This window comes from Anopheles merus, chromosome X, assembly GCF_017562075.2.
Source record: "Anopheles merus strain MAF chromosome X, AmerM5.1, whole genome shotgun sequence".
Lineage (NCBI taxonomy): Eukaryota > Metazoa > Arthropoda > Insecta > Diptera > Culicidae > Anopheles > Anopheles merus.
In genome coordinates, this window is record NC_054081.1 from 24,309,859 (window position 1) to 24,323,756 (window position 13,898).

A 13,898-nucleotide genomic window follows, 5' to 3' on the forward strand; every position below is an offset into this window, starting at 1 on the left:
CGCCAAAACGGACTGCGGTTGCAGTGTGCAATAAGAGACGCGTGTCCGCGACTCTATCGAATGGTTCCCACATTTTGCCACCTTACAAAATAACAGGGAACCGATGACAATTTCGGTTCCCACAACAAAATGCAACATTGGCAAAACGGCTTCAGGTATCTCGCCTGACGTGAAACTAATGAAACTAATAAATAGAACGCATCGTGTCCGGAACTAGGACAGTGATGAACCAAGAAACAAACGAGAAGGTTCTGTTCCGCGTTTACCATAAATATCACAAAGGTCCGAGTTATTACACCGTGCCGAAATATCAATTTCGCCAAATGGTGTTTGTTGCAGAGCTTCAGGAGCAACAGATGGTATTGTAGGGCTATACGTATAAGTTGGTTTACCGGTTGATGGCTGGGCCAGGTGTTGTTGTACTGCTGAGATAATCACTGGTTGTTTTTTGGCATTTTCATTTTCAGGATCTGCAGCAAGGCTTGCAACATGGATACTGGACGAAGTTGAGTTTCGCAGTCCAGATGATTTGGTTTTCTTTGCTGTTCCAGGAAGCAATAAGGATGATGCCGAAATGATGCTGGATGAGGATGTTGGTGGTCGGAAAAGCTTCACTGGAGTGTTCACGGTGAGGACTGGCCGGCACATTTGTTCGGTTTTAATAATCATTGACTTATTGGTTGGTTTGGCATTTTTAGGAAGCATTGATGATGATGCCGAGAGGATGCGAGATGATGATGCTGATGTTGGCAACTGTACCAGTTTTGCTGGAGCATTCACGTTGAGGACTGGTCGGCAAATTTGTTCAGATTTGATAATGACTGGTCTATTTGCCTGTTTCGCAGTGCAAGGAGCTGATGACGGTGATGCCGAAAGGGCAAGGGACGAGGTTGCTGATGATTGCACGAGCATCGCTGGGGTATTCTCGTTGAGGACTGGTCGGCGAATTTGTTCAGATTTAATAATCACTGGTCTATTTGCCTGTTTTGCATTTTCAGGAGCTGATGACGGTGATGCCGAATGGACGCGGGGCGAGGATGCGATGGCTGACGATTGAAACAGGTTCACAGGGGCATTCACGGTGAGGACTGGTCGGCCCTTTTGTCCCGATTGTATAACCACTGGCTTGTTGTTTTGATTCACAGTGCCAGGAGCCGATAATGGAGATGCCGAAAGGACGCAGGATGCTGATGCTTTTGACCATTGCACGAGCTTCACAGGGGCATTCACGGTAAGTGCTTGGCACATTTGTTCGGTTTTGATAATCACCGGGTTATTGGTTTGTTGTACATTTTCAGGAAGAAATAATGGTGATCTAGATACCGATATCTTCAATGGTACGATGGTCGCTGGTACTACCGATGCCTGCGCTTTTACGCTGAGATCTGGAACTGTTGCCATCGGTGCTGTTATCGTTTTATACACGTTGTTTGAAGCTATTTCGCTAAACGTATCCTAAATGAACATTTTGTTTATTTAGTGAATCATTTGCTTTCAATTTATTCTAATTAATATGTACCTTTTTATGTTTTGCAGAAAATCCGAGAGAAATAATAAAACGAATTTTAGATTTCAGCTTATGAAGCATCACCAAACAATTTGGTTTTGTTTTGTATTTTCATTTGACGTTTCGATGATGACAATTGGAAATGACAGGAGAGAGCAAAGCACAGTGGTCGGTTTTCATGAAATTGTACTAAAATTTCCCTTAAACTGGGGCAGTTTAAGGTAAGTTTAAGGCTCCAGTTTAAGGGAATTTGCTCGAATTCTCGATTATTCGTGCTCGAAAATGTCAATTGGGCACAGACACGTATTGAAGAACATGTAGATGCAGCTGGCCAATTTGCGTAAATTAGGTCAAGTATTCGCCCCGATGAGTTAGTATTGAAGTTAAGCTGGTATAGTCCATTCTGATGCAAACCATCAACGAACTGGACACTGCGCGCAGAGCGTGCATGAGGCTCATAGAAATCAAAAGCAGCTCCATTTTCCTCTGACGCTGACGATGTCCAGGATAGCGTAGACTGGTTGAAATCACCAATAAGCATGAATCTGTCTCTCGGACCAAGAGTAGTGCAGATATTAGCAACGAAGTCGATCAATGCACTTATTTTCTCCTCATTCATGCTATGGTTAGGAGGCAGGTAGGCAGCGGCAATAAACAAACGGTGGTCGCATAACTGAATACATACGCAAGTGAGTTCTAACAGTTGCGGCAACGTAGGAAGCACATAAGAGAGAAGAGAAACGTTACATGCAATTAAAACACCCCAACCATTTACAAGTCTTTACTGTTAGAATTACTAGTAGTAAAGCACATAACGATAGATAATCCTTCAGCATTTTTAGAATTTTCCAACGCTTTGCACAATCTCATTGACAACATGGCGTTGTTGAAGCAAGAAGGATTTTTGAATTACCAGAGGTTGCTAAACGATTTGACATCAAGGTTTTCAACCGAACTTCGGAACGAATGGTTGAAACACATGATATGTAGGGAACAAGATAACAAGAATCTTACGCTACAAGACCTAGCAGAATGGCTGAAACCTTCTGAAGAACTGGCCATTATACTGGCCGCGAACGAAGGAGTAGCCAAACAAGAAAGGTCGAACCGTCAAAACATACCGGATCGTCATAAAGGGCCAGAAAAGGAAACAATATGTCTAATTTGTGGATTTCCTCATGAAACTACGCGTTGCAGACAATTGAACGGTAAAAGACCTGATGAAAAATTATCTCTTTTTATTCGGCATAGAATTTGCACCAATTGCTGCAAGTACAGCAACCATAACGCCCAAAACTGTCGCCTACCACCATAATGTAGCGTGTACGGTTGCGGTAAAAGGCATCATAGTATGTTTCATAAAAGAAACCAGCTAGAAGGGCAACCTACAAACAAAATAAATTGTCATCAGGAAAAGAATAATCTGTTCTATCAGATCGTGCCCATAACTCTGCACCATAATGATAGAAAATTCGAAACATATGCATTCATGGATCCTGGCTCTTCAACTAGCCTCATTTTGGAAAGTGTCCGAAAAGAACTAAACGTTCACGGACCGAAAAGACCGCTAACTCTCTCCTGGACGGACGGAAGCATTCAAAAAGAAACAGAAAGTAGGATGGTTCCCATAACAGTAGAGGGAGCTAACAAAAGAAAATTCCAAGTTAAAGGTCTCAGGAGTGTAAGGGAACTTAACCTTTCTGTTCAAACCATAGATGCTCCGTGTTTGCAAAGAAATTTTAAACATTTGAAAGGCATTAGTATCTCTAGCTATGCAGATGCGAGGCCTACTGCGCTACTAGGCCTTCCACATTCGTAACTTTGCCATGGTGCAAAATATCGAAAAGGTAGACCAAACGAACCAATTGCCCATGAAACGAGGCTTGGTTGGGTCATTTTTGGGGGAACGAATACGCCAAATGTCACAGAGAACTCATTTGTGATGACAGAGACGTACGAAGAAGAAAACAAGAACATGATGCAAATCTTGCGTGGTTTCTTTTCTACAGAGGAATTTGGAGTTAAACCTACTCCAACTCGTGCCTCTGAAGAAGACAAAAGAGCGTTAAAGATTATGAAACACACGCTTAAAAACACTGGCGACGGATACGAAATTGGTTTAGTATGGAAAACCGACCATCCTAAATTGCCAGATAGTTACGGACAGGCGCTTACGCACTTAAAAAGTCAAGAGAAGGCTATGGAAAGGGATCCAAACTTAAAATCATGGTATCATAAGAAATAAACGCATACGTTGAAAAGGGATATGCGCGTAAGGTGACACCAATGGAACTGCTGCAATTGAACGGGAAAATAAATTACTATGTATATACCTTACTTTTCCGTGATAAACTATAATAAACCCATTCCCAAACCATGTTTAGTATTCGACGCGGCTGCAAAAAAATCAAAATATATCCCTTAACTCTCAACTTCTTTCCGGCCCAGATCTTACTGCGTCCCTGTTCGGAGTGTTAGTCCGCTTCAGGGAACACAAAATAGGCTGTTCAGGAGATATCAAGGAAATGTATCACCAGGTAAAGGTAAGACGGGAAGATCAAGACGCTCAAAGATTTTTATTTCGAGAGTCGCCTTCTGACGTGCCTCAAGTTTACGTTATGCTAGTAATAACGTTTGGGGCAACTTGCTCACCAACTTGTACTCAGTTTGTCAAGAACGAGAACGCACTACGTTACAAAAATATCTATCCCCAGGCAGTAAGAGCGATTGTTGAAAATCACTACGTAGATGACTACCTAGATAGTTATCCAGATATTGATACAGCCGTGAATACTATCTCGGAGGTGTGTAAGATACATGAAGATGATAAATTCTTTATGAGAAACTTTTTTTTTCCAACTCAAAAGAAGTGGAGAAAAGCATCCCAACCAACAGGCTATCCGAGAAAAGGATACTTGGCATAGAGGAGAAAAAAAACTTGGACAATGTGTTGGGATTGATTTGGGACAAAGAGTCTGACGTCTTTGTCTACTAGTTTAAAAAGGCAGATATTAAAACACGAACGAAACGTCAGATGTTATCATATATAATGAAAATCTACGATCCTCTAGGTCATCTTGCCAACATTACTGTTGAAGGTAAGATTTTGATGCAAGATCTTTGCAAAACTAAACTTGACTGGAATGACGAAGTCACACATCCCATAAAGGAAAAATGGGAAAACTGGATAAGCCGAATCGAAAACTCAATGAACATATCCATACCTAGATGTTTTTCAATTGGAAACAACGTAAAGATCAGGGAGCTCCATACTTTCGTAGACGCGTCAGAAAAGGCCTTTGCCGCAGTTACGTATCTTTGGACAGTCCACGACTTAGGCATCGGCATAAGTATCGTGGCCGCAAAATCAAGAGTCGCTCCAAACCACTGTCGATCCCTAGGCTCGAATTGCAAGGGGCAGTGCTAGGCACTCGCCTAAACGAAGCAATCAAGAGGGAATAGCGGTTGAAGGTTCAAACGGAATTCTTTTGGACCGATTCAAAAACAGTTCTAGCTTGGCTTAACTCAGAGCCTCGAGCATATAAACAGTTCGTAGCCCTGAGAACCAGAGAAATTTTGGAGTTTAACTCTCCGAAGCAGTGGAACTGGGTATCATCTGCAGAAAACCCTGCTGACGAAGCTACAAAAACTTGTAAGAAAAAGTCAATATGGTTAAATAGTCCCAACTTTCTCAAAAATGTAGAAATAAAAACACTAATACCAAACATTCCGGACACATTTGAAGACAGGAAAAGGGTAAACACTTCGAGAACAGTGGAAATAATAGATTATGACGCCATTTCCGTCGAATGGTGTTCCAACTGGCACCGTCTAAAACGATCGGTAGCGTACGCACTAAAGTACTTGGATTGGTTAAAAAGTAAGGCTAAATCCCTGTCATTTTCGACATCAATCGATAAAGCTACCCTTGACCTAGCTGAGCGCCACTTAATAAAAAAGGCTCAATGGGAAAGTTTTCAAACGGAGATGATACAACTCTCATTGAAGAAACCAATTAATGGCAGCAGTAAAGTTAGGTGCCTGTGCCCTATGTTGGATCAAGATGGGATCATGCGTTCTAGAGAAAGACTTGAACACGTTAAATTTCTTCAATTTAACGCACGTAGCCCTATTGTCCTACCAAAAGGGCATCACATTACAAACCTTATCCTACAACATTACCATGAGAGGTACAAACACCAGAAGAGCGAATCAGTGATGGCTGCAGTTCGTCAAAAATTCTCGGTGATAGATCTCAGAAGCAGTCTTAAGCACGTAATAAACAAATGTCAATACTGCAAAAACGCACTAGCTAAACCAATCCCACCAATAATGGCACCACTGCCAACATGTAGAACAGCAGTGTTTAAAAAACCATTTACGCATTGTGGAGTAGATTACTTCGGCCGATAGGCAGACGGTCAGAAAAAAGGTGAGGTGTTATATTTACGTGTTTAACCACAAGAGCAATCCATATAGAAATAGCCATTGATCTAACTGCAAGCACCTTTATTGTTTGCTTAAAAAATATGCAATACAGAAGAGGAAAGGTATCTTTCTTATACAGCGATAACGGGACCAACTTTGTCGGAGCCTACAATGAGATGAAACAAATAAGATATCGATGTGCCTCAGTAGGCATAGAATGGATCTTTAACCCACCAGGCGCCCCTCATTTTGGAGGTGCGTGGGAGCGAATGGTTGGAGAAATCAAGAGTTTGCTTCCCATGGCTGAGAGTTATAAAGAACACGTTCTCAGATCAATACTAACTGAGACAGAGTTCCTAACAAATAATCGACCATTGACTCACTTAACACTAGAACAAGAAGATGATGAGCCCCTAACTCCAGCTCATTTTTTGCTAGGTTGTTCCGGCGAGGCGGAGCCGAATATCTCAGATATCACCAAAACAGAATTGGTACGGTCCGATTGGAAAAGGGCCCAGGCAATCACACAACAATATTGGCGACGGTGGATAGCTGAGTATCTCCCAAAGCTCTCTAAGCGAGAAAAGTGGACTCAACCGGCAAACCATTACAAATAGGCGATGTTGTCACGTTTCCTGATGAACAAAGGAAAGGAAAGTGGTTTAAAGGCCGAATCTGGGAGCTGGTGACTGGCGTAGATGGACAAACTCGTTCAGCACGAATCAAAGTAGGTAATAATTTAGTTAATAGGCCAACTGTTAAACTAGCAGTACTCAAGATGAAATGAGATCAAACATTTCCAAATTGGGGAAAAAGGAAGGAAACAGATCTTAACGTTATAAAAGCTAAAGCAGAAGAACTAGCAAGACAAATAAAAGAAAAGAAAATTAGGCCCGTATCATGGAGCTCATCCTTAAAATAACAATATACATAGCCGCTCTGTTTAGAGTCGAATGCTTATCGATCGTACCTATCCCTAAACCAGTAATATACTTTGATTATATTGGGACACTACTATTGAAAAAAGGAGCATGGGAAACGACATTCCATACGGGGACACGTCCGGCAAATGATACGGATACGTTACAAACGTTGAAAAAACAATTAACCACAGTACTGAACTCCGTTAATAGTACGGACTCCGAACTCTCAGATCTGAAAGTTACACTTCAACGCGAATGCAACCATGCTATTCAACTAATTCAAGGAATAAGTCATAAAAGGACAAACCGCTCCCGGGGTATATTTGGTATCTTAAAAGGTTTCATGTTCAGGGGAGACGACATAGACGAGCAACTAGCAGCCTTCAGTGCAGCAGAGGATACAAACACTACACATGTATCCGAACGTTTGAGCCAAACAGACAATAAACACAATGAGTTAACAGAAAATTTACTTCACCGAATAGACAAACTCTATGATGGTATAAAAGATGTTCTCAGCAAAGAATTTAAGCATAACAAAAATGAAGTTCTAACAAAATATATACAAGAAACGATCATGCTTACAACCGCTCTAGTACAAGACATGATAAATAAGTATCACGAAATAGATTCAAACCAATCATATTTAGGGGACGAAGAGATGTTAAAACAAACTATACGAAGAAAGATGGCAAGTCATTATAACGTTTTAGAATACTCGGAAATAACCAATAGGAAGATAGAAAAGGGTGAAATAGCCTTTTCTATAAAAAGCATAATTGTATCGATAGAAAATTACGAGATGTTTAAAGTCATAACCATTCCAAACCTTGCCAATCATACGATTTCAGACATACACGGAAATACAATAGCCATCAACGAAACTAGTTACTTATACCCGAAGGATATTTTTAACTGAACGAATCGCACTACATATCTTCTGAGAAAATAATACAACGAGAACCAGACTGCATAGCATCAGCATTACTATACACATAAAGTGGTACCAGATGTAGCTCAAATGAAATAGGGTCAGAAGTCACTGAATTTATACAACTTACAAATTCAAACAGTATTCTGTTCTTCTCCACCAACCCTGATAAGATATTACTAAAATGTAATAAAACACTAAACGACTTAACAACATGCCCGTCATGGGTTCAAGCCCCAAATAGACCGTGCCGCCATACGTAGGACTGACTATCCTGCTATGGGGGGGGAATCAATAAGTCACTGAAAGCCAACCCCACAAGTGGGTTGGCAGGCCTTGACCGGCATCGGTTGTTGAGCCAAAGAAGAAGAAGAAGAATAAAACACTCACTACCCCAAGCTGCTCAGATGGAATCATAACCTTGTCACTAGATTGTAGCATTTCGACGAGCAAGTTCGAAATACAACCGACGATGCTAATAAAATCCGAGCAAGTTAGAGCATACTTCAAACCTATATTAAATTTAAGCATATCAAAAGAAGATAAGTCGAACGAAGTAGAATCGGTAACCAGTAACTATGTACTTTTCTCGATAGCCATACTAAGTGTTTATACTACGGTCATCTTGGTTTCCGCGATGTTAATCAAGAAATATTCAAAACAAAATATTGGTCCTCCGCCATGCAAGCCACCTACTTTAAACCTAGAATTGTAACTCCCCTACGGGGATTTACGGGGGGAAGGATGTCGCTGACGACAATTTAGGCTTAAAAACAAAGCGTTGCTAGGTCTATAAATGCTGACTAGCTACGTTATGCAACGCGCCAGCGATGCGCGCTGTTTAAACGATTAAATGGAAAAATAGGCGAAGAAGAATAGACTAAGAAGAATATGCTGATCGACGACGGAGAGCATTTTTAGAGTATAAAATCAATTGACAGCCGGTCTCATGGTACAGTCGTCAACTCGTACGACTTAACAACATGCCCGTCATGGGTTCAAGCCCCAAATAGACCGTGCCGCCATACGTAGGACTGACTATCCTAATATGGGAGGAAATCAATAAGACACTGAAAGCCAACCCCACAAGTGGGTTGGCAGGCCTTGACCGGCATCGGTTGTTGAGCCAAAGAAGAAGAAGAAGAAGAAAATCAATTGGATAAATTAATGAAGCGATTATTTGCCAAGAGCCAGTTGGTGCGTTTATTATTGTGCTTAAGTCGCCGTGTACTGTGCCTGTCTTAAGGTGCTGCTCCGAAATTCACTTTCGTGTGCGCGATAGGTTCGACTGTTCGATTGAACTGTTCGACTGCCTCATCCACATAAGGCCGCGGGGCAACGGGGCTTTCTCAAGCTGAGAAAACACCACGCAAACAATGAGACCCCAAAATTCGAGTGATTCAGGCCGAGGGGTATGAGGAAGCATGAGGAAGCAAGGAGAAACGCGCTGCGATGAGAGTTCGCATTCTGTTTTACACGCGCGCTTCACTAACACCAATACAAATACCGCCCGTCCGGCAAAATGAGTGTATTTTTTGAGTGATTTGAGTGACGCTAGCGAAACCCGTCCGGAAAAATGAGTGTATTTTTTGAGTGTTTTGAGTGCCGTCCCCCGTTAGCAGTTACTCTTAGAGGAATGAGTTACACCCTCGCGCGAGCCCTCCCCCTCCCCACCCGTAACACACGGTGCGCTCTGCAGTTCTCAAAGTGTTTGTGTTCTTTCGAGCCATGCTACCAACACATCCAAAGATATTTGTTTCTTTCGTTTCTCGTTTTCTTTCATGCATTGCCATGATCGCAAATACGCACTTATTCTAACAACAAACACAAACACGGTCATTTTTATTTTTTGAAACACTTTATTGAAACATAAATTACACTTTCACAACACATTTAGAATCCTTCATACTTACGAATGGCGTCGTACTGTAAAGTACCGGGTCGAGCCAGGCTACGGGAAACTTGTCGACAATCTGCGTTGCCTCTGTTCAGCAAATTCTTACCTGTCGATCCACGCACTGCATGTGCGTCTGTGCTCATTGTTTGTTCACTTCACACTTCACCAAAACACACCGGCGCACGAGACTTTGAACGAAATGCGCACCAACGCACAAACACTGTGCGCGGGACTTAGAACAAAACGCGCACAACCATCTCCGACAAAGCGTCGCGCTGTACTGGTGGTTTTGTACGCGTAGGAGGGGGGACATACGGAGCGATGGTTCGATGCTGTAGTGTAAGCGAGACAACACGATGTGACGAGCAGCTCCAAGTTGTTGAGCTCGCTGAAAGAAGACACACACATTCACAGACGGCTCGTCAAAGCACGGTATTTGTATTGGTGCGTGGATCGACAGGTAAGAATTTGCTGAACAGAGGCAACGCATATTGTCGACAAGTTTCCCACAGCCTAGCTCGACCCGGTACTTTACAGTACGACGCCATTCGTAAGTATAAAGGATTCTAAATGTGTTGTGAAAGTGTACTTTATGTTTCAATACAGTGTTTAATGAAATAAAAAATGACCGTGTTTGTGTTTGTTGTTAGAATAAGAGCGTATTTGCGATCGTGGCAATGCATGAAAGAAAACGAGAAACGAAAGAAACAAATATCTTTGGATGTGTTGGTAGCATGACTGGAAATAACACGAACACTTTGGGAACTGCAGAACGTACCATGTGTTACGGGTGGGGAGGGGGAGGGCTCGCGCGAGGGTGTAACTCATTCCTCTAAGAGTAACTGCTAACGGATGGCGGTACTCAAAACACTCAAAAAATACACTCATTTTGCCGGACGGGTATGAGGAAGCTTGAAGAACCACGGAGAAACGCGCTGCGATGAGAGTTCGGATTCTGTTTTACACGCGCGCTTCACTAACACCAATACAAATACCGTGCTTTGACGAGCCGTCTGTGAATGTGTGTGTCTTCTTTCAGCGAGCTCAACAACTTGGAGCTGCTCGTCACATCGTGTTGTCTCGCTTACACTACAGCATCGAACCATCGCTCCGTATGTCCCCCCTCCTACGCGTACAAAACCACCAGTACAGCGCGACGCTTTGTCGGAGATGGTTGTGCGCGTTTTGTTCTAAGTCCCGCGCACAGTGTTTGTGCGTTAATACGCATGTCGTTCAAAGTCTCGTGCGCCGGTGTGTTTTGGTGAAGTGTGAAGTGAACAAACAATGTGCACAGACGCACATGCAGTGCGTGGATCGACAGGTAAGATTTTGCTGAACAGAGGCAACGCAGATTGTCGACAAGTTTCCCGCAGCCTGGCTCGACCCGGTACTTTACAGTATGACGCCATTCGTGAGTATGAAGGATTCTAAATGTGTTGTGAAAGTGTAATTTATGTTTCAATAAAGTGTTTCAACAAATAAAAATGACCGTGTTTGTGTTTGTTGTTTGAATAAGTGCGTATTTACAATCGTGTCTATGCATGAAAGAAAACGAGAAACGAAAGAAGCAAATATCTTTGGATGTGTTGGTAGCATGAATGGAAAGAAAACGAACACTTTGAGAACTGCAGAGCGCACCGTGCGTTACGGGTGGGGAGGGGGAGGGCTCGCGCGAGGGTGTAACTCATTCCTCCAAGAGTAACTGCTATCGGGGGTCGGTACTCAAATCACTCAAAAAATACACTCATTTTGCCGGACGGGTAAGCATAGGATCTCATCGCTCTCACTCCTTTACCAGCTCCTCCGGAGTGCCTCAAGGAAGTAGTTTGGGACCGCTACTCTTCCTCATCTATATAAATGATCTATCTTTCGTTTTACCGCCAGGCCAACACCTAATGTATGCCAACGACATAAAAATTTTCGCTCCAGTTAGAAACGACAGTGACTGCGTACGCCTTCAAACGATCCTTGAAAATCTCGACAGCTGATGCAGCAGAAACGCGCTCCAAGTGTGTGCTGATAAATGCCAGTGTATATCATTCAGCAGAGCCCGTTACCCTATCTCGTTTACATACACTATGCTCAACACGGCTTTGGCTCGCACGACATGTATCCGTGATCTGGGGGTGCTACTCGATCAGAAGATGTCATTTCGCCCACACATTGATAGCGTTGTTGCGAAGGGAAATCAGCTACTCGGTCTAATTACGCGGACCTGTAGCGAGTTTACCGATCCCATGTGCGTCAAATCGATCTTCTGTGCCATCGTAAGGTCGTGCCTGGAGTACTGCTACCCGATCTGGTGCCCGCTTGGCGTTGGTGACATCAATCGCCTCGAAGCCATTCAACGGAGACTCACCAGGTACGCGTTTCGACTCCTTCCATGGCAATCCAACCACGCTCGGCCCTCCTACCATCAGCGGTGTCTGCTTCTCGGACTTGAACCACTCTGCTCTCGACGCAAAAACGCCCAATGCCTTTTCATACTCCGGCTCCTTAACGGAGAGATCGATTCCCCGTTCGCTCCCTGTCGGATTCTTAGATCCAATTTCCATCTCCGTGTACCGCGTACCCGCAACAACCATAGCCAGGGACACCCTTTTATACGTATGTCCCTCGAGTTCAATGAAGTGTTAGATTTGTTCGATTTTAGTATGTCTACTTCCACGTTCAAGGAGAAATTGCGTCTACGTCACATTTAATGTCTGCTTATAACTAGAGGTTTATTTATATGCTCCTTAATTTAATTATAAGGTTGCCGATTAGACACAATGGTCCGTCGGTTATATGTATGAAATAAATAAATAAATAAATAAATAAATAAAGAATGCAAGTCATTACGTGACATTTCCCGCCATCGCATTTCACCCCGCATCAAGGGCAACGGGCGTTTTCGCGCCATCATTCGAATTTAGCGCTATCGTGTTTGTGTTTGATATCTTAGGGACGGAAAAGAAAGTCAAGGCGGTGCAGCTGAAGAAGAGGATCGCCGAGGAAAATGTAAAGTCGCTGGAACAGTTCCAGGCAGAATACTCGACCGATAATGCCAAACAGATTCCAGAGGCGGTAGAGGTTTTGGAGAAGCACAAAGAAGGGTTCTTCAACACGGTTTCCAAACTGGAAGAGCTCGACGACAGTGAAAAAGTAATCGAAGCATTCATTATGGAAAGGATCGACATCGAGGAACGCTCCCGCAAGCTGAAATCTTTTCTTCGAGAGCATCAACCGAAGGAAGAAGGTTCCCTTAACAAGACGACAGGTTTGGTATCATCTACGCTTGCGTTTGGTCGACCTCACGCGCCAAACCTACGCCTGCCAAAAATTGAGCTGCCAACGTTCGATGGAGACCATACAAAATGGCTTTCATTCCGTGATCGGTTCATAGCCATGATCGACGCATCTGCCGAGCTACCGTCTATCGCCAAACTTGTCGCAATACTTGCTTTCTTCGCTCAAAGGGGATACAGCATTACCCTTCTGAAACGACTAAACTACTTTTTCGGAAACGCACAGCACTACTTCTATTATTAAATAAATTAAATAAATTAAATATTCCTACTGTAACACTTTATTAACATCCACTTAAATCCACCACCAGAATGAGAATGAGTCCACGAAAAATGTTCGCGTCTTCCTCAACCGCCATCGCTCCGCCGAACCTCCGATCCACGAACCCCGCACAGTAGCCGTTGATTTTGATATTTTGATAAGGCCGCCTTAAGACGCGTCTACACGTATCTTGTCGATATATACATCTAAACGAAGCTTATCTGATCGATATTTTCTTATCGTAGCGGCCGAGGTCGCTACATGTCATTACGCTTTTTTTTTTGTTTTTGTTTTTGTAACGAAAGCAAGCAAATTTTAATCGGTTGATTTTTTTCAAGTATGTTGCTATCTTGTTGGTGTGCAATTGCTATTTCATTTCCGTTCCGGCTTTCATCCTCGTGCTCAGCTCTCAACTAACGTGTTGATACATTTTCGCAATCATCCTCGTGGCTTATTATCATCTCTCGCAACCTAAGTATACAGATCGAACAACTGAGTTCGCTGCTCTTATTGTTTCGTCTTATTTTTTTTTTAGGTGCTGTTCTAATAATTGCCTGTGTGCCCGCCGTAACCTTTGTGTGGTACAATTTCTGGGGGAGCATTCGATCAACCTCGTTATTATCGTAACAAGACCATCCGCTCAACCGCGCCAGATCAACCTAT

At 42.9% G+C, this 13,898-nt stretch overlaps 1 protein-coding gene across 1 annotated transcript; it reads left to right on the forward strand.

Annotated features, from left to right (window-relative positions):
- The first annotated feature begins 574 nt into the window (after positions 1 to 574).
- Positions 575 to 13,217, forward strand: LOC121597165. The gene is made up of 3 exons (XM_041922745.1): positions 575 to 628; positions 699 to 780; positions 12,631 to 13,217. The coding sequence occupies exons 1-3, from the start codon at positions 575 to 577 to the stop codon at positions 13,215 to 13,217; spliced, it is 723 nt and encodes a 240-aa protein (XP_041778679.1).
- Positions 13,218 to 13,898: the final 681 nt, after the last annotated feature.